Here is a 21,676-nt window from a genome sequence, read left to right as displayed (position 1 = left end):
GTTAGCTTGCACGATTCTTGCCATTCTCCTTTGAGTTCTCTCTTTAACGAGCTGTTTTCACCAAAAGGACTGCTGCTGACTGGATCTTTTTTGTTTGTACCACCATACTCTAGACGTGTGTGTGTGTGTGTGTGTGTGTAAAAAGACCAGGAGGCTGGCCGTCTCTGAGATACTAGAACCGGCGTGCCTGGCACCGACGATCATACCATGATCTGAGTTGCTTAGGTAATTAGTTTTGCCCATTCTAATGTTCAATCGAACAGTAACTGAAGTATGGAGCCGGAGGTCATGGCTGCCGTTTTTACATGCTCCTATTTTGTACATAATGTTTCTGCTACCGGCTCTTATGACCGAAAAGAGCTTCTGGATATCAGAAAAGCAATTACTCACCTCGGACGAGTTTAAGATTTTTTCTTTATTGAGTCTGGCGCTATAGATTTACTGCTGCTCCTGGACCAGGCCCAAATCCCTGTCCTTTGCATGAAGAGGAGACTCGCTCAATATGGAAGTGGTCAGATGATGCGGATGCTAAGCTACAGGACTGTTTTGCTAGCACATACTGGAATATGTTCTGGGATTCATCCAATGTCATTGAGGAGTATACCACATCAGTCACCGGCTTCATTAATAAGTGCATCGATGACGTCATCCCCATAGTGGCCATACGTACATACCCCAACCAGAAGTCATGAATGTCAGGGATGCTGGCCTAATAGGCAGGGTTGCAAAGAAAAAGCCATATCTCAGACTGGCCAATAAAAATTAAATATTAAGATGGGTATAAGAGCACAGACACTGGACAGGGGAACTCTGCCTAGAAGGCCAGCATCCCAGAGTCGCCTCTTCCCTGTTGATGTTGAGACTGGTGTTTTGCGGGTACTATTTAATGAAGCTGCCAGTTGAGGACTTGTGAGGCGTCTGTTTCTCAAACTAGACACTCTAATGTACTTGTCCTCTAGCTCAGTTGTGCACTGGGGCCTCCCATTCTTTCTATTCTGGTTAGTGCCAGTTTGCGCTGTTCTGTGAAGGGAGTAGTACACAGCATTGTACGTGATCTTCAGTTTCTTGGCAATTTCTCACATGGAATAGCCTTCATATCTCAGAACAAGAATAGACTAACGAGTTTCTTAAAGATCTTTGTTTCTGGCTATTTTGAGCCTGTAATCGAACTCACAAATGCTGATGCTCCAGATACTCAACTAGTGTAAAAAATGACAGTTGTATTACTTCTTTAATCAGAACAACAGTTTTCAGCTGTGCTAACAATTTCTAATTGGTTTTCCAATTAGCCTTTTAAAATGATAAACTAGGATTAGCTAACACAACGTGCTATTGGAACACAGGAGAGATGGTTGCTGATAATAGGCCTCTGTACGTCTATGTAGATATTCCATAAAGAATCAGCCATTTCCAGCTACAGTAGTCATTTACAACATTAACAGTGTCTACGCCCTATTTCTGATGAATTTTATGCTATTTTAATGGACAAAAAATTATATTTTCTTTCAAAAACAAGGACATTTCTAAGGACCCCAAACATTTGAACAGTAGTGTACGTTTCAAGCAAATCACCACAGTTCCTGTGCCCAAGAACGCCAAGGTAACCTGCCTAAATGACTCCTGCCACGTCTAGAGCCATGAAGTGCTTTGAAAGGCTGGTCATGGCTCACATCAACACCATCATCCCGGAAACCCTAGACCCATTCCAATTCGCATATTGCCCCGACACAATCTGTCGCACTCAACACTGCCCTTTCCCACCTGGGAAAAAGGAACACCTATGTGAGAATGCTATTAATTTAATAAAGCGCAACATTCAGCACCATAGTGCCCACAAAGCTCATCACTAAGCTAAGGACCTTGGGCCTAAATACCTCCCTCTGCAACTGGATCTTGGACTTCCTGACGGGCCGCCCCCATGTGGTAAGGGTAGGCAACAACACATCTGCCACGCTGATCCTCAACACTGGTGCCCCTCAGGGATGTGTGCTTTGTCCTCTCCTGTACTCCCTGTTCAGCCACGACTGTGTGGCCAAGCATGACTCCAGCACCACCATTAAATGTGCCAACGACACAACAGTGGTAGGCCTGATCACCGACGACGATGAGACAGCCTATAGGGAGGTCGGAGACATGGCCGTGTGGTTCCAGGACAAAAACCTCTCCCTCAATGTGTGCAAGATAAAGGAGCTGATCGTGGACTACAGGAAAAGGAGGGGCCAAACACGCCCCCATTCACATCGACAGGGCTGTAGTGGAACAGATTGAGAGCTTCAAGTTCCTTGGTGTCCACATCACCAACAAACTATCATGGTCCGAAAACACCAAGACAGTTGTGAAGAGGGCACAACAATGCCTATTTCCCTCTCAGGAGACTGAAAATATTTTGCATGGGTCCCCAGATCCTCAAAGTTATACAGCTGCACCATCGAGGGCATCCTGACTTCTTGCATAACCTCCTGGTTTGGCAACTGCTCGAAATTTGACCATAATGTGCTACAGAGGGTAGTGTGTACGGCCCAGTACATCACTGGGGCCAAACTTCCTGCCTTTCAGGACCTGTGTACTATGCGGTGTCAGAGGAAGGCCCTAAAAATTGGCACTCCAGCCACCCAAGTCATAGACTGTTCCCTCTGCTACCACACGGAAGGCGGTACCGGAGCACCAAGTCTAGGTCCAAAAGGCTCCTTAACAGCTTCCACCCCAAGTCATTAGACTGCTGAACAATTAATCAAACCCCTACTATTGGCTTTAAAAAAAAGAAATCTTCCCGCACTTGCTACTTGCTGTTTATTTTATTTTTTTATCTATGCATAGTCACTTTCCCCCTACCAACATGTACATATGACCTTAACTAACCTGTACCCCCGCACATTGACCAGGCACTGGTACCCCCTTTTATATAGCCTCGTTATTGTAACTTTTTTTTACTTGAGTTTTTATTTAGTAAATCTTTTCTTAACCAACACAGTTAAGAAAAATAACAGTTAAGGGCTTGTAAGTAAGCATTTCACGGTAACACCTGTTGTATGTGGCGCATTTTTTAAAACATTTTTATAGCAAGCCTCAGCTATGTGACTTACTGTCTGGAGGAGCAAACCATTTTTGTGAACGGGATTGTGTACCTAACAAATCCTAATTGCTAAATTTCCCCATATACACTCAATGGGCAGTTTGTTATCTCTAATGCTATGATAAATTAGGCATTGTTGCTCACGGTTGGTATAGGCCTATAGATAAATGTGCACTTATTTTTTTTCCAGTGCGTGTACCTTTTTGTTGTAAAAAAAAAAAAAGTCTTTTTTTTTTTAGTACTCGGAAATACACTGCTCAAAAAAATAAAGGGAACACTAAAATAACACATCCTAGATCTGAATGAATGAAATATTCTTATTAAATACTTTTTTCTTTACATAGTTGAATGTGCTGACAACAAAATCACACAAATTATCAATGGAAATCAAATTTATCAACCCATGGAGGTCTGGATTTGGAGTCACACTCAAAATTAAAGTGGAAAACCACACTACAGGCTGATCCAACTTTGATGTAATGTCCTTAAAACAAGTCAATGAGGCTCGGTAGTGTGTGTAGGCTCACGTGCCTGTATGACCTCCCTACAACGTCTGGGCATGCTCCTGATGAGGTGGCGGATGGTCTCCTGAGGGATCTCCTCCTAGACCTGGACTAAAGCATCCGCCAACTCCTGGACAGTCTGTGGTGCAATGTGGCGTTGGTGGATGGAGCGAGACATGATGTCCCAGATGTGCTCAATTGGATTCAGGTCTGGGGAACGGGCGGGCCAGTCCATAGCATCAATGCCTTCCTCTTGCAGGAACTGCTGACACACTCCAGCCACATGAGGTCTACCATTGTCTTGCATTAGGAGGAACCCAGGGCCAACCGCACCAGCATATGGTCTCACAAGGGGTCTGAGGATCTCATCTCGGTACCTAATGGCAGTCAGGCTAACTCTGGCGAGCCCATGGAGAGCTGTGCGGCCCCCCAAAGAAATGCCACCCCACACCATGACTGACCCACCGCCAAACCGGTCATGCTGGAGGATGTTGCAGGCAGCAGAACGTTCTCCACGGCGTCTCCAGACTCTGTCACGTCTGTCACATGTGCGTGTGAACCTGCTTTCATCTGTGAAGAGCACAGGGCGCCAGTGGCGAATTTGCCAATCTTGGTGTTCTCTGGCAAATGCCAAACGTCCTGCACGGTGTTGGGCTGTAAGCACAACCCCCACCTGTGGACGTCGGGCCCTCATACCACCCTCATGGAGTCTGTTTCTGACCGTTTGAGCAGACACATGCACATTTGTGGCCTGCTGGAGGTCATTTTGCAGGGCTCTGGCAGTGCTCCTCCTTCCTTGCACAAAGGCGGAGGTAGCGGTCCTGCTGCTGGGTTGTTACGGCCTCCTCCACGTCTCCTGATGTACTGGCCTGTCTCCTGGTAGCGCCTCCGTGCTCTGGACACTACGCTGACAGACACAGCAAACCTTCTTGCCACAGCTCGCATTGATGTGGCATCCTGGATGAGCTGCACTACCTGAGCCACTTGTGTGGGTTGTAGACTCCGTCTCATACTACCACTAGAGTGAAAGCACCGCCAGCATTCAAAAGTGACCAAAACATCAGCCAGGAAGCATAGGAACTGAGAAGTGGTCTGTGATCACCACCTGCAGAATCACTCCTTTTTTGGGGGTGTCTTGCTAATTGCCTATAATTTCCACCTTTTGTCTATTCCATTTGCACAACAGCATGTGAAATTTATTGTCAATCAGTGTTGCTTCCTAAGTGGACAGTTTGATTTCACAGAAGTGTGATTGACTTGGAGTTACATTGTGTTGTTTAAGTGTTCCCTTTATTTTTTTGAGCAGTGTGTATCATGCGAGTACTGGAACAGTCAAAAAATGTAAAATGCCCTTCCCTAGTTCAGTATTAGGCATTAACTGTATTGTATTATTTAAAAGACAAAGACAGACCTTCAAAATAGATAGGCCTAGATGTCTTGTAATAAGTTGGTCTGCATTTTGAATTCACAGTATATACAGTGGGGCAAAAAAGAATTGTCAGCCACCAATTGTGCAAGTTCTCCCACTTATAAAGATGAGAGAGGCCTGTAATTTTCATCATAGGTACACTTCAACTATGACAGACAAAATGAGAAAAGAAAATCCAGAAAATCACATTGTAGGATTTTTTTGGAATTTATTAGTAAATAATGGTGGAAAACTTTTGTTATTGACCAAATACTTATTCATCTCAATACTTTGTTATATACCATTTGTTGGCAATGACTTTTTTGCCCCACTATGTATTTTTTTAAAGAGTGGGGGAGTCTCATTTTTTTTGTACTTTTTTTTGCTTTATTGAAGAGATAATAAAATGTTGGAAAGACTTGGGAGGGTGAGTCAAAGGTCAGTGGGCTGGATTTGAACCCATACCGAACTCTGGCATACATGTGTTCCGGGGTCAGCGGCTGTAACCGCCGAACCACACAAGCCACATGGGATTTGCAGGTTGTCATATTGACTCACATTCCAAGGAGCAATCAAATCAATGCATATTATGAATCATGGACAATATTTACAGGATAACATATTGACTCGCATTCCAAGGAGCAATCAAATCAATGCATATTATGAATCATGGACAATATTTAGAGGATAACATATTGACTCACATTCCAAGGAGCAATCAAATCAATGCATATCATGAATCATAGATGTTATTATTATTATCATTCATGCTATGGAAACAAGCCACAAAGGCCCTATTGAAAGAGTTTTCAACTTTTATTGATGAGGTATGTTGAGGTTCTTGAGGAATAAAGATATTCTGCGCTTTTATAAAATATGGATTTTATAACAGCATTGCTTGCTGTTCGGGGTTTTAGGCTGAGTTTCTGTACAGCACTTTGAGATATCAGCTGATGTACAAAGGGCTATATAAATACATTTGATTTGATTTTGTTGCTGTATAAGTAAAGTATGAAAGATGGGACTAGAAAATTTATCGCAACCCAACTCTGTTTGCCTCCCTCAGCTGCAGTCCTACCACACCGGGTGAAGGTGTCCCAGAGCTTCTGCGTCAATGGCTCGGCTGTCGACAGAGGTAATTATGAGTCAAAGCTGCATCCCCTCCCATCACCCCCCCCCCCCCCTTTTTCCCCCTACCTTATCGCCCTGAGAGGCTCCTTGTGCGATAATCTTGGGCGATAAGCATAAAGCATGAATCACAGCCGATTGTGCTGTTTGCTCTTTATTGCATCACTGGCTGTGAATTGTCTATGTGTTAATGCATTTCTATCTCCGTCAAAAGTCTTGCTCAAGTATGTGAGCGATTTGTGGGTGGACATGAAAGGCCACTCTGTCATAAAGCCTTATCTGTGCCTCCAGAGCATTCCTCACTCGTGACACAGGGCTCTGCGGTCCCAAACCACGCGCACACACAGCCATCTGAACCTCCGGGGTGCAGGGTGAAATTATTTCACGAGACTCAAAGGCTCTTATGTCATCTTTGAGGTGTCAAGGAGGATTGTGTCCTCCCATGGAAGAAAATTAAGTTATTCTATTCATGCTCACATAATTGAATGGAAAAGAGAGGATGAGAGCTGTGAATTAATTGGGTGGAATTCATTAAGAGTTGAATTTCCATAAGTAAATAATGGTGTTTGCACATGTAACACTGAGACCTCTTGACGCCACAGCTCATGTTCTCATTTTGTCGGGTTCTTCCATTTCCGCTAATGGAATCAATTATTTTGATTATGACATTTAGTCAAGGGACCACCTGCTGATTTCCCCAGGAGGTGGAGGTGTAAGAAAGATACAAACACACACTTAAAATAGCAACAGTATATGATCATTTACAGTGCCTTTAGAAAGTATTCACACCCTTTGACTTATTTTACCTATTTTGTTGTTACAGCCTGAATTTAAAATGGATTCAATTGAAGAAAAAAAATTGGCACTGACCTACACGCTATCCCATAATGTCAAAGTGGTATTATGTTTTGGGGAATTTTTACAAATTAATAAAAATGAGAAGCTGTAATGTCTTGAGTCAGTCTGTGTTCAAAACCTTTGTTATGGCAAGCCTAAATAAGTTCAGGAATATAGATTTCCTTAATAAGTTGTATGGACTCACTGTGTGTAATAATAGTGTTTAATATATTTTTTTATGAGTAACTCGTCTCTGTACCCCACATACAATTATTTGTAAGGTCCTTCAGTCGAGCAGTGAATTTCAAACACAACTTCAACCACAAAGACCAGGGAGGTTTTCCAATGCCTCGCAAAGAAGGGCACCTATTGGTAGATGTGGAAAATTTACAAAAAAGCAGACCTTGATATCCCTTTGAGCATGGTGAAGTTATCAATTACACTTTGGATGGTGTATCAATACCCCCAGTCACAACAAAGATACAGGCGTCCTCCTAACTCAGTTGCCGGAGAGGAAGGAAACCGCTCAGGGATTTCACCTAGAGACCAATCGTGACTTAAAAAGAGTTTAATGCCTGTGATAGGAGTTTTTATTTCACCTTTATTTAACCAGGTAGGCTAGTTGAGAACAAGTTCTCATTTGCAACTGTGACCTGGCCAAGATAAAGCATAGCAATTCGACACATACAACAATATTGTAAACTGAGGATCGATCAACAACATTGTCGTTACTGCACAATACTAGCCTAATTGACAGAGTGAAAGGAAAGCCTGTATAGTTAAAATATTCCAAAACATGCATCCAGTTTGCAACAAGGCACTAAAGTAATAATGTGACAAAGCAATTCACTTTTTGTCCTGAATACAAAGTGTTATGTTTCGGGCAAATCCAATACAGAGTTCCATTTTTTTACCCCTTAAATCTACTTGAAAATCCAGAACATGGTTGTCTAGCAAAGATCAACAACCAAATTGACAGAGCTTGAAGAATTTTGAAAATAATTATGGACAAATGTTGCACAATCCAGTTGTGGGAAGCTCTTAGAGACTTAGCCAGCAATTACGGATGTGAGTCTTTCTGGGTAAGGTGCTAATACAAATATTGACTCGGGTGTGAGTACTTATTTCTGTATTACATTTTCTAAATTTCAATAGTTTAGCATTTTTTTAATATACATTTTCGCTTTGTTATTATGGGGTATTGTGTGTAGATGGGTGAGAGAAAATCAATTGAATACATTTAGAATTTAGGCTGTAACACAACAAAATGTGGAATAAGTGAAGAGGTATGAATACTTTCTCAAGGCACTGTATGTAAATCCTGCAAAACATAGCTACCCTCAGAATGCAGCAGTGGTTACAAATGCAGGTGAAGGTGCTTGCATTCTTCTGATCATTACGGTAAGCAAATAGTTCTTATCAACCTCCCTAGTGGCTGTAGGTAATTATTGTGGAGCCCACAGGTGATCTTATCTCTCGTAACGTGTGATGACTTTATGAATCAATATTTATTTTCTGAATAAAAAGTCAGTTTCACACTCGATTACTCCCTGTGGTAATGTCATCAGTCATCAGAAATTCAGCTGGGGGTAAACAACCTAATAAAGTCAACTACTTTGCTTTAAGGGGGTGCAATGTTTGGTTTTGATAATAAATGGCGTGGGTTATTTGACTCTCAGCCTATCTCGGTCTCAACCTCTCTCTTTTTGCATGTGGGCGGCCGTAGTGTTGTCACGATACCAGTATCACAATACCATATTTTACTAGTAAAAAAAAACTACAAAGCAGACTAAACTCTATAGTCCTTTTAAAACCTACTTTGTAAAATATTGTTTGCTATAGCTTGCAAAATAAACATGTGACTCTGGGTGAAATTCAGTCCGCTTCATGTTTTGTTTCCTGTGCTTCCTTACTTGTTAAGTGACAACACTGTGTGGGTGTGCATGTGTGTCTTATTGAGGGTGTGTATTGTTTGTACATTACAGGGCAGATGGGTGCACAGTCAGTCCTCAGTGCCACTCTGTGCATAGCACTTCACAGTGGGCCCACATGGTTTAAAGTCTCTCTGCTGTCAAAAAGCCACGGCACATCAAGGGAAGTCTCACTCTCTGTAATTCCCTATCAGAGCCAAAAACATGCACTGTACCAAGAACAGACAGAATGGCATACCGTGAAGCATCTGGTGTCCTCCATTACCCTGAACCATAATCTTATTATTGCACCCACAATATATATGCATTGATTGAAGTTCAATGTTACATTCAAATCTCCCTATCATATCTAAGCCAATATGACACCAATCTCTATGAAAATTTGCAAATTAACTTGATTGGAGGTGAACAACACACTCCCCGCCTCATCATGAGCCGTCCGGCCGATACCGACAACCACATACCAGATTTTTTTTAACAGGGTCATTAGCAATTTGTGTTTTAAGAGTATTTATTGTGCTGACCTACCTGAATTTAGACGTCAGGTTAAAAAGAGACTATAGCGTCCATAAAGTGCCCATTGGACTTTTAAAAAATGCCGGATTGACAAAATTTGTAGGTGCAACAGATTTTATAAAATGTATATTTTATCGCTCTCACATGGTAATTTATGTCCGTTAAGAACCAACAATGTGCTTCCTTTTTGTAGCATTTCTGACCATGCGAACATAGTTTTTAACCGAAACTCAGTTATAACATGGGGTTGATTGCTCGGCAACAACACAGTTGCTTGCACCATGCTGCCACTGCCAGTCATAAGAAGTGTATGCGAACAAACCTAGGCTACTGTATATAGCTAGCAATATGGTGTTATTCATGCTGAGGTGAATCAATAAATGCAAACAGATATTTTGATTAGCTAGCTAATGTAACGTTATACCAGTCACATGAGAGTTAACGTTGGCTAGGTAGTAGAGGTTGACGGATTTAAAAAGTTTTTTATTTTTTTATTTATTTATTTATTTATTTTGATTTTTCAACGCCGATACCGATTTATTGGAGGACCAAAAAAGCCCATGCCGATTTAAAAAATAAATAATTATTATTTTTAAATGTTTTTTATTTTTGATATTTTTTAAATGTATTTGTAATAATGACAATTACAACAATACTGAATAAACACTTATTTTAATTTAATATAATACATCAATAAAATCAATTTAGCCTCAAATAAATAATGAAACATGTTCAATTTGGTTTAAATAATGCAAAAACAAAGTGTTGGAGAAGAAAGTAAAAGTGCCATATGTGCCATGTAAAAAAGCTAACGTTTAAGTTCCTTGCTCAGAACATGAGAACATATGAAAGCTGGTGGTTCCTTTTTAACAGGAGTCTTCAATATTCCCAGGTAAGAAGTTTTAGGTTGTATTTATTATAGGACAATTTCTCTCTATACGATTTGTATTTCATATACCTTTTGACTATTGGATGTTCTTATTGGCACTTTAGTATTGCCAGTGTAACAGTACAGCTTCCGTCCCTCTCCTCGCCCCTACCTGGGATCGAATCAGGAACACATCGACAACAGCCACCCTCGAAGCAGCGTCACCCATGCAGAGCAAGGGGAACAACCACTCCAAGTCTCAGAGCAAGTGACGTTTGAAACGCTATTAGCGAGCACCCCGCTAACTAGCTAGCCATTTCACATCAGTTACACCAGCCTAATCTCAGGAGTAGATAGGCTTGAAGTCATAAACAGCTCAATGCTTGAAGCACAGCGCCGAGCTGCTGGCAAAACGCACGAAAGTGCTGTTTGAATGAATGCTTACGAGCCTGCTGGTGCCTACCATCGCTCAGTCAGATTGCTCTATCAAATATCAAATCATAGACTTAGTTATAACATAATAACACACCGAAATACGAGCCTTAGGTCTTTAATATGGTCGAATCCGGAAACTATCATCTCGAAAACAAGACGTTTATTCTTTCAGTGAAATACGGAACCGTCCCGTGTTTTATATAACGGGAGGCATCCATAAGTCTAAATATTCCTGTTACATTGCACAACCTTCAATGTTATGTCATAATTACGTAAAATTCTGGCAATTTAGGCGGCCCAAACTGTTGCATATACACTGACTCTGCGTGCAATGAACGCAAGAGAAGTCACACAATTTCACCTGGTTAATATTGCCTGCTCACCTGGATTTCTTTTAGCAAAATATGCATGTTTAAAAATATATACTTCTGTGTATTGATTTTTAAAAAGGCATTGATGTTTATGGTTAGGTACAGTCGTGCAACGATTGTGCTTTTTTCGCAAATGCGCTTTTGATAAATCATTCCCGTTTGGCGACGCTGGCTGTCTTTGTTTAGAAGAAATAGTCTTTACAGAGTTTGCAACGAGCCAGGTTAGCAGGCAATATTAACTAAAAATGCAGGTTTAAAAATATATACTTGTGTATTGATTTTAAGAAAAGCATTGATGTTTATGGTTAGGTACACATTGCAGCAAGACAGTCCTTTTCGCGTATACGCACCGCATCGATTATATGCAACGCAGGACTTGCTAGATAAACTAGTAATATTATCAACCATGTGTAGTTAACTAGGGATTATGATTGATTGATAGTTTTTTTTATAAGATAAGTTTAATGCTAGCTAGCAACTTACCTTGGCTTCTTACTGCATTCGCGTAACAGGCAGTCTTCTCGTGGAGTGCATTGTAATCAGGTGGTTAGAGCGTTGGACTAGTTAACTGTAAGGTTGCAAGATTGAATCCCCGAGCTGACAAGGTAAAAATATGTCATGCTGCCCCTGAACAAGGCAGTTAGCCCACCGTTCCTAGGCCGTCATTGAAAATATGAATGTGTTCTTAAAACTGACTTGCCGAGATGATAAATAAAGATGTAAAACAACAAAAAACGGCCAAGTCGGTGTCCAAAAATACCAATTTTCCGATTGTTATGAAAACTTGAAATCGGCCATTCCCATTAATCGGTCGACCTCTACTAGGTAGCAAACCTAGTAGAGGTCGACCGGTCAAAAGTTAAAAGCTACCGGTCAAAAGTTTCAGAACACCTACTCATTCAAGGTTTTTTCTTTATTTTTACAAATTTCTACATTGTAGAATAATAGGGAAGACATCAAAGCAATGATATAACACATATGGAATCATGTAGTAACCAAAAAAGTGTTTTATATTTGAGATTCTTCAAATAGCCTTGATGACAGCTTTGCAAACTCTTAGCATTCTCTCAACCAGCATCACCTGAAATGCTTTTCCAACAGTCTTGAAGGAGTTCCCACATATGCTGAGCACTTGTTGGCCGCTTTTTCTTCACTCTGCGGTCCAACTCATCCCAAACCATCTCAATTGGGTTGAGGTCGGGTGATTGTGGAGGTCAGGTCATCTGATGCAGCACTCATTTTTGGTCAAATAGCCCTTACACAGCCTGGAGGTGTGTTGGGTCATTGCCATGTTGAAAAACAAATGATAGTCCCACTCAGCACAAACCAGATGGGATGGCGTATCACTCAAGGGACACACCGGTCTAATGTTCATTGCTCATGTTTCTTAGCCCAAGCAAGTCTCTTCTTCTTATTTGTCTCCTTTAGTAATGGTTTCTTTGCAGCAATTCGACCATGAAGGCCTGATTTCATGCAGTCTCCTCTGAATAGTTGATGTTGAGATGTGTCTGCTACTTGAACTCTGAAGCATTTATTTGGGCTGCAATCTGAGGCTGGTAAATCTAATGAACTTATCCTCTGCAGCAGAGGTAACTCTGGGTCTTCCTTTCCTGTGGTGGTCCTCATGAGAGACAGTTTCATCATAGCGCTTGATGGTTTTTGTGACTGCACTTGAAGAAACTTTCAAAGTTCTTGAAATTTCCGGATTGACTGACCTTCATGTCTTAGTAATGATGCACTGTCAGTTCTCTTTGCTTATTTGAGCTGTTCTTGCCATAATATGGACTTGGTCTTTTACCAAATAGGGCTATCTTCTCTATAACACCCCTACCTTGTCTTTACACAACTGATTTGCTCAAACGCATTAAAAAGGAAAGAAATTCCATAAATTAACTTCTTCTAAAAAGGCACACCTGTTAATTTAATTGCGTTCCAGGTGACTTCCTCATGAAGCTGGTTGAGAAAATGCCAAGAGTGTGCAAAGATGTTATTAAGATAAGGGGTGGCTACTTTGAAGAATCTCAAATATAAATTATATTTTCACTTTGTTTTCAATACTTTTTTTGGGTTACTACATGTTTCCATATGTGTTATTTCATAGTTTTGATGTCTTCACTATTATTCTACAATGTAGAAAATAGTAAAATAAAGAACCCTGGAATGAGTAGGTGTCAACTGTTGACTGGTACTGTATATATGTAATGGGATGTATAGACATTATGGACATTATGTGGATAGAATATGTAGTATATCTGAAGAATATGTAGGATATAATAGAATATGTACCGCAATAGTTGAATAGGATGGCCTTAACTAGAATACAGTAAGTAAACATTATTCAAGTGACCAGTGTTCCATTATTAATGTGACTAGTGTTCCATGTCTATGTAAATAGGGCAGCAGGCTCTAAGCTGCATGGTTGAGTAACGGGGTGGTAGCCGGCTAGTGACAGTGACTAAGTTCAGGGCAGGGTACGTGTCAACACACACATCATATGGTCCAGACAGCGTCAGCAGCAAGGCACTTCAGGCATGCGCATACCAGCTCGCATTACCTTTCCAGAAGCTGTTCCAGCTATCACTGAACTGTGGGATAGTTCCAGACTTAAGGAAGAAGTGGCTGAATGTCCCAGTACCTAAAAACAACAGGCCAAAAGAAAATAACAACGTACGCCCTGTAGCCCTGACATCTGTACTTAATGAAATGTTTTTGAAAAGATTATTAAACATTCTCTCTGGTCTCTCATCCCAATTAGCTCCAAACCAATTTGGCCTACCATGCCTCCAGGGCTGTTGTATATTGAGTTACTGGTCATTATGAACAACATCTACGAACATTTAGAAAAGGCAAATAGCCTAGTGAAAATTGTATTAATTGACTTCAGTAGCGAGTTTAACATCATCCTACCCATCTACTGGTGGATAAGCTGGTGAATTTGGATGTCAACTCTCTACTGGTCATGTGGATTAATAGTTTCCTTGTGAACCGTACTCAACAAGTGAAGGTTAACTCCACCATCTCTACATCTGGAATGGTGAATACAAGAGCCCCTCAAGGTTGCGTACTTTCACTGATACTGTACACACTGTACACAAACAATTGTCAAGCCTCTGAATCAGCCCACAAATTCTTTAAATATGCATATGACACTGCTGTTTTGGGTTTCCTTCACCCAGACCAAGCCTCTCTTCAAGGTTTTGACAGAGAAACTTTCAGCAAATAAATGTTAAGAAATCAAAAGCGATGGAAATGTATGTTTAAAAAAAAAACACAAACTGAACCATTTTAATGTCCACCACCATATCTTACAAATGTTCTATAAATCTGCTCTGCAGAGTGTGCTGTCCTTTGGTCTGATATTCATGTTTGGAAACATGCAAGTGCAAGACCGAGTCAAACTTCAGCGCTTAATTAAGATGGCGGGAAGGATAACTGGTATAGATCAAGAATCAGCCACCAACCTGTGTACACAACTCATCTTCCTAAAACTTGAAAGCATTTTTACAGGACAGTACTCATCCCCTTAACTCAAAACTCAGTCGCAGCAGCTGGACAAAGGGAAAGAGACTTATTCAAAAGAACATCAAAACAGATTGTCTGTTTGTCCGTCGAGTATACAGCATATTGCACTTACACTTTAAATGTGTAGCTATAGCACTTTTAATTAATTATTTGATGTAGTTTCTGAATCTGGAGGCTGCTAGTGATTGCTATTTAACAGTTGATGGCCTTGAGATAGAAACTGTTTTTCAGTTTCTTGGTCCAGGCTTTGATGCACCTGTACTGACCACCTTCTGGACCTCACTTTCTGGCTCGGGTGGCTTAGATCATACGGATTGCAATTTGTAACATGTCATACGAATTGTAAATCGTAAATATAATTTGAAATGGATTATGGACAACCACAAATTAATGCATACCATATGAAACATAACATACTAAGTGGTTTATTTACGGATTTATGTACAAAATAATACGAAATGCTATGAGAACAGGTTGCAACCAGCCCAGCCAGCCAGCAGCATGCAGTCAAAAGAAAAAATGCTTGCTAACTTGGTTAACTACTTGATCAACTGTTTTAGACTATTATATTTTCGCCAAGCAAGATAAATAAATGTGCAATCGCTCTTGAGTGACTGAAACCTCTTAGATGTAGAGTCCCCTGTTTAGGGGACCTGCATGGTGCTGGTATCGGTTCCGACCGACCGACACTTGGACACCGTACAGTCGTGGCCAAAAGTTTTGAGAATGACACAAATATTAATTTTCAAAGTCTGCTGCCTCAATTTGTATGATGGCAATTTGCATATACTCCAGAATGTTATGAAGAGTGATCAGATGAATTGCAATTAATTGCAAAGTCCCTCTTTTCCATGCAAATGAACTGAATCCCATAAAAACAGCCCTGCCACAAAAGGACCAGCTGACATCATGTCAGTGATTCTCTCGTTAACACAGGTGTGAGTGTTGACAAGGACAAGGCTGGAGATCACTCTGTCATTCTGATTGAGTTCGATTAACAGACTGGAAGCTTCAAAAGGAGAGTGGTGCTTGGTATCATTGTTCTTCCTCTGTCAATCACGGTTACCTGCAAGGAAACACGTGCCGTCCTCATTGCTTTGCACATTTGTGGCCTGCTGGAGTTCATTTTGCAGGGCGCTGGCAGTGCTCCTCCTTGCACAAAGGCGGAGGTAGCGGTCCTGCTGCTGGGTTGTTGCCCTCCTACAGCCTCCTCCACGTCTCCTGATGTACTGGCCTGTCTCCTGGTAGCGCCTCCATGCTCTGGACACTACGCTGACAGACACAGCAAACCTTTTTGCCATAGTTCGCATTGATGTGCCATCCTGGATGAACTGCACTACCTGAGCCACTTGTGTTGGTTGTAGACTCCGTCTCATGCTACCACTAGAGTGAGAGCACCGCCAGCATTCAAAAGTGACCAAAACATCAGCCAGGAAGCATAGGAACTGAGAAGTGGTCTGTGGTCACCACCTGCAGAATCACTCCTTTTTAGGGGGTGTCTTGCTAATTGCCTATAATTTCCACCTTTTGTCTATTCCATTTGCACAACAGCATGTGAAATTTATTGTCAATCAGTGTTGCTTCCTAAGTGAACAGTTTGATTTCACAGAAGTGTGATTGACTTGGAGTTACATTGTGTTGTTTAAGGGTTCCCTTTATTTTTTTGAGCAGTGTATGTTATTCCTTACATTGGTACCCCAGGTAATCTTAGGTTTCATTACATACAGTCGGGAGGAACTACTGAATATAAGAGTAACGTCAACTCACCATCGTTACAACCAGGAATATGACTCTCCCGAAGCGGATCTGGTGTTTTGCCTTCCACCCAATACAATGGATCTGATCCCAGCTGGTGACCCTAAACAACGACGCCGAAAAAGAGGCAAATGAGGCGGTCTCCTGGTCAGGATTCGGAGACGGGCACATCGCGCTCCACTCCCTAGCATACTACTCGCCAATGTCCAGTCTCTTGACAATAAGGTTGATGAAATCCGAGCACGGGTAACATTCCAGAGAGACATCAGGGATTGTAATATTCTTTGCTTCACGGAAACATGGCTCACTCGAGAGACGCTAACAGAGTCGGTGCAGCCAGCTGGTTTCTTCACGCATCGCGCCGACAGAAACAAACATCTTTCTGGTAAGAAGAGGGGCGGGGGTTTATGCCTTATGATCAACGAGACGTGGTGTGATCATAACAACATACAGGAACTCAAGTCATTCTGTTCACCAGATTTAGAATTCCTCACAATCAAATGTCGACCACATTATCTACCAAGGGAATTCTCTTCGATTATAATCACAGCCGTATATATTCCCCCCCAAGCAGACACATCGATGGCCCTGAACGAACTTTATCTGACTCTTTGTAAACTGGAAAACACACACCCTGAGGCTGCATTCATCGTAGCTGGGGATTTTAACAAGGCTAATCTGAAAACAAAACTCCCTAAATTCTATCAGCATATCGATTGTGCTACTAGGGCTGGTAAAACCTTGGATCATTGTTATACTAACTTCCGCGACGCATATAAGGCCCTCCCCCGCCCTCCTTTCGGAAAAGCTGACCACGACTCCATTTTGTTGCTTCCAGCCTACAAACAGAAACTAAAACAGCAAGCTCCCGCGCTCAGGTCTGTTCAACGCTGGTCCGACCAATCTGATTCCACGCTTCAAGACTGCTTCGATCACGTGGATTGGGATATGTTCCGCATTGCGTCCAACAACAACATTGACGAATATGCTGATTCGGTGAGCGAGTTCATTAGAAAGTGCATTGACAATGTCGTACCCACAGCAACGATTAAAACATTCCCAAACCAGAAACCGTGGATTGATGGCAGCATTCGCGTGAAACTGAAAGCGCGAACCACTGCTTTTAACCAGGGCAAGGTGACCGGAAACATGATTGAATACAAACAGTGTAGCTATTCCCTCCGCAAGGCAATCAAACAAGCTAAGTCCCAGTATAGAGACAAAGAGAGTCGCAATTCAACAGCTCAGACACAAGGTATGTGGCAGGGTCTACAGTCAATCACGGATTACAAAAAGAAAACCAGCCCCGTCGCGGACCAGGATGTCTTGCTCCCAGACATACTAAATAACTTTTTTGCTCGCTTTGAGGACAATACAGTGCCACTGACACGGCCCGCTACCAAAACCTGCGGGCTCTCCTTTACTGCAGCCGAGGTGAGTAAAACATTTAAACGTGTTAAACCTCGCAAGGCTGCAGGCCCAGACGGCATTCCCAGCGGCGTCCTCAGAGCATGCGCAGACCAGCTGGCTGGTGTGTTTAAGGACATATTCAATCAATCCTTATCCCAGTCTGCTGTTCCCACATGCTTCAAGAGGGCCACCATTGTTCCTGTTCCCAAGAAAGCTAAGGTAACTGAGCTAAACGACTACCGCCCCGTAGCACTCACTTCCATCATCATGAAGTGCTTTGAGAGACTAGTCAAGGACCATATCACCTCCACCCTACCTGACACCCTAGACCCACTCCAATTTGCTTACCGCCCCAATAGGTCCACAGACGACGCAATCGCAACCACACTGCACACTGCCCTAACCCATCTGGACAAGAGGAATACCTATGTGAGAATGCTGTTCATCGACTACAGCTCAGCATTTAACACCATAATACCCTCAACTCATCATCAAGCTTGAGACCCTGGGTCTCGACCCCGCCCTGTGCAACTGGGTCCTGGACTTCCTGACGGGCCGCCCCCAGGTGGTGAGGGTAGGTAACAACATCTCCACCCCGCTGATCCTCAACACTGGGGCCCCACAAGGGTGCGTTCTGAGCCCTCTCCTGTACTCCCTGTTCACCCACGACTACGTGGCCATGCACGCCTCCAACTTAATCATCAAGTTTGCGGACGACACTACAGTGGTAGGCTTGATTACCAACAACGACGAGACGGCCTACAGGGAGGAGGTGAGGGCCCTCGGAGTGTGGTGTCAGGAAAATAACCTCTCACTCAATGTCAACAAAACAAAGGAGATGATTGTGGACTTCAGGAAACAGCAGAGGGAGCACCCCCCTATCCACATCGACGGGGCAGTAGTGGAGAAGGTGGAAAGTTTTAAGTTCCTCGGTGTACACATCACGGACAAACTGAATTGGTCCACCCACACAGACAGCGTTGTGAAGAAGGCGCAGCAGCGCCTCTTCAACCTCAGGAGTCTGAAGAAATTCGGCTTGTCACCAAAAGCACTCACAAACTTCTACAGATGCACAATCGAGAGCATCCTGTCAGGCTGTATCACCGCCTGGTACGGCAACTGCTCCGCCCACAACCGTAAGGCTCTCCAGAGGGCAGTGAGGTCTGCACAACGCATCACCGGGGGCAAACTACCTGCCCTCCAGGACACCTACACCACCCGATGTCACAGGAAGGCCATAAAGATCATCAAGGACAACAACCACCCGAGCCACTGCCTGTTCACCCCGCTATCATCCAGAAGGCGAGGTCAGTACAGGTGCATCAAAGCAGGGACCGAGAAGCTGTTTTTCAGTCTATCTCAAGGCCATCAGACTGTTAAACAGCCACCACTAACATTTAGTAGCCGCTGCCAACATACTGACTCAACTCCAGCCACTTTTAATAATGAGAATTGATGGAAATTATGTAAAAATGTATCACTAGCCACTTTAAACAATGCCACTTAATAATATTTACATACCCTACATTACTCATCTCATATGTATATACTGTACTGTATATCATCCACTGCATCTTGCCATCTTTATGTAATACATGTATCACTAGCCACTTTAAACTATGCCACTTTATGTTTACATACCCTACATTACTCATCTCATATGTATTGACTGTACACTATACCATCTACTGCATCTTGCCTATGCCGTTCTGTACCATCACTCATTCATATCTTTATGTACATATTCTTTATCCCTTTACACTTGTGTGTATAAGGTAGTAGTTGTGGAATTATTAGGTTAGATTACTTGTTGGTTATTACTGCATTGTCGGAACTAGAAGCACAAGCATTTCGCTACACTCGCATTAACATCTGCTAACCATGTGTATGACAAATAAAAATTGATTTGATTTGTTCCTTCTCCTGTTTTGTCATTTTAGTCCACGTGTGCTGATAAACAGTGCCAAACTAACAAACTAACTGCCATCCACACCTGTGCGGCGCTAGCCACAATAACGATTAAAATAAAAGGTTATTAGTCACATGAGCCAAATTCAACTTACAGTGAAATGCTTACTTACGAGCCCCTAAGCAACAATGCAGTTTAAATAAAAAAATATGAATAAGAAATAAAAGTAAGGAGTAAATAAAGTGCAGCAGTAAAATAACAATAGCGAGACTATATATGGGGGGGTACCGGTATTGAGTCAATGAGTGGGGGCACCGGTTAGTTGAGGTAATATGTACACGTAGGTAGAGTTATTAACTTATTTGGGACTGGGGGGCAGTATTGAGTAGCTTGGATGAATAAGGTGCCCAGAGTAATCTGCCTGCTACTCAGGCCCAAAAGCTAGAATATGTATATAATTAGTAGGTTTGGATAGAAAACACTCAGACGTTTCTTAAACTGTTTGAATGATGTCTGTGAGTATAACAGAACTCATATGGCAGGCAAAAACCTGAGAAAAAATCCAACCAGGAAGTGGGAAATCTGAGGTTTGTAGGTTTTCAAGTCTTTGCCTATCCAATATAGTGTCTATGGGGTCATATTGCACTTCATAAGGCTTCCACTAGATGTCAACAGTCTTTAAGAACCTTGTTTCAGGCTTCTACTGTGAAGGGGGAGCGAATAAGAGCTGTTTGAACCAGGTGTCTGGCAGAATGCCATGCGCTAAGTCAGGCGCACGACCGTGAGAGTTAGCTGCGTTCCTTTTCATTTCTAAAGACAAAGGAATTGTCCGGTTGAAACATTATTGAAGATTTATGATAAAAACATCCTAAAGATTGATTCTATACATCGTTTGACATGTTTCTACGAACTGTAATAGAAGTTTTTTTACTTTTCGTCTGAACTATGTGATCGCACATTGAGCATTTGGATTGCTGGGCTAAACGCGTGAACAAAAAGGAGGTATTTGGACATCAATGATGGACTTTATCGAACAAAACAAATATTTATTGTTGAACTGGGATTCCTGGGAGTGCATTCTGATGAAGATCATCAAAGGTAAGTGAATATTTAAGGTGTGCTTTCGCCCTAAAGCCTTTTTGAAATCTGACACAGCGGTTGCATTAAGGAGAAGTTTATCTATAATTCCATGCATAACACTTGTATCTTTTATCAATGTTTATTATGAGTATTTCTGTACTTTGATGTGGCTCTCTGCACTTTCACCGGATGTTTGTTTGAGACAATGCATTTCTGAACATAACACACCAATTTCAGATTAGGTTTTTGGACATAAAGATGATTTTTATCGAACAAAACACACATTTATTGTCTAACAGGGAGTCCTGGGAGTGCCGTCCGGTGAAGATCATCAAAGGTTAGTGATTCATTTTAACGCTATTTCTGTCTGTGACACCTCTCCTTCTTTGGAAAATGGCTGTATGTTTTTCTGTGGCTAGGTGCTGACCTAACATATTCGCAAGGTGTGCTTTCGCCGTAAAGCCTTTTTGAAATCAGACAGTGTGGCTGGATTAATGAGAAGTTTATCTTTAAAATGGTGTATAATGCTTGTATGTTTGAGGAATTTTAATTGAGATTTCTGTTTTGAATTTGGCGCCCTGCAATTTCACTGGCTGTTGGCGAGGTGGGACGCTAGCTTCCCACATCCCAGAGAAGTTAATGTGACTGTGCATAGATAATAACAGAGTAGCAGCAGTGTAAAATATTGATGTCATTTGATGTAGCCATTTGATTAGATGTTCAGGAGTCTTATGGCTTGGGGGTAGAAGCTGTTTAGAAGCCTCTTGGACCTAGACTTGGCGCTCCGGTACCGCTTGCTGTATGGTAGCAGAGAGAACAAAATATGATTAGGGTGGCTGGAGTCTTTGACCATTTTTAGGGCCTTCCTCTGACACCGCCTGGTAAAGAGGTCCTGGATGGCAGGAAGCTTGGCCCCGGTGATGTACTGCT

The 21,676-nt window shown here is 42.1% G+C and overlaps 1 protein-coding gene across 1 annotated transcript in view; it reads left to right on the top strand.

Annotated features, from left to right (window-relative positions):
- LOC129867368 (cAMP-specific 3',5'-cyclic phosphodiesterase 4C-like) overlaps positions 1-21,676 on the top strand; it is a 151,127-nt gene that overhangs the window by 8,216 nt on the left and 121,235 nt on the right. The window contains exon 2 of the mRNA XM_055940726.1: positions 6,051-6,119. Coding sequence (XP_055796701.1) covers positions 6,099-6,119 — 21 coding nt within the window. The 5' untranslated portion in view covers positions 6,051-6,098. The remainder of the gene's footprint in view (positions 1-6,050; positions 6,120-21,676) is intronic.

Source organism: Salvelinus fontinalis, chromosome 12 (assembly GCF_029448725.1).
Source record: "Salvelinus fontinalis isolate EN_2023a chromosome 12, ASM2944872v1, whole genome shotgun sequence".
NCBI lineage: Eukaryota > Metazoa > Chordata > Actinopteri > Salmoniformes > Salmonidae > Salvelinus > Salvelinus fontinalis.
The sequence above is the reverse complement of the archived record's forward strand: the minus strand, read 5'-3'. Positions and strand labels throughout refer to the sequence as shown.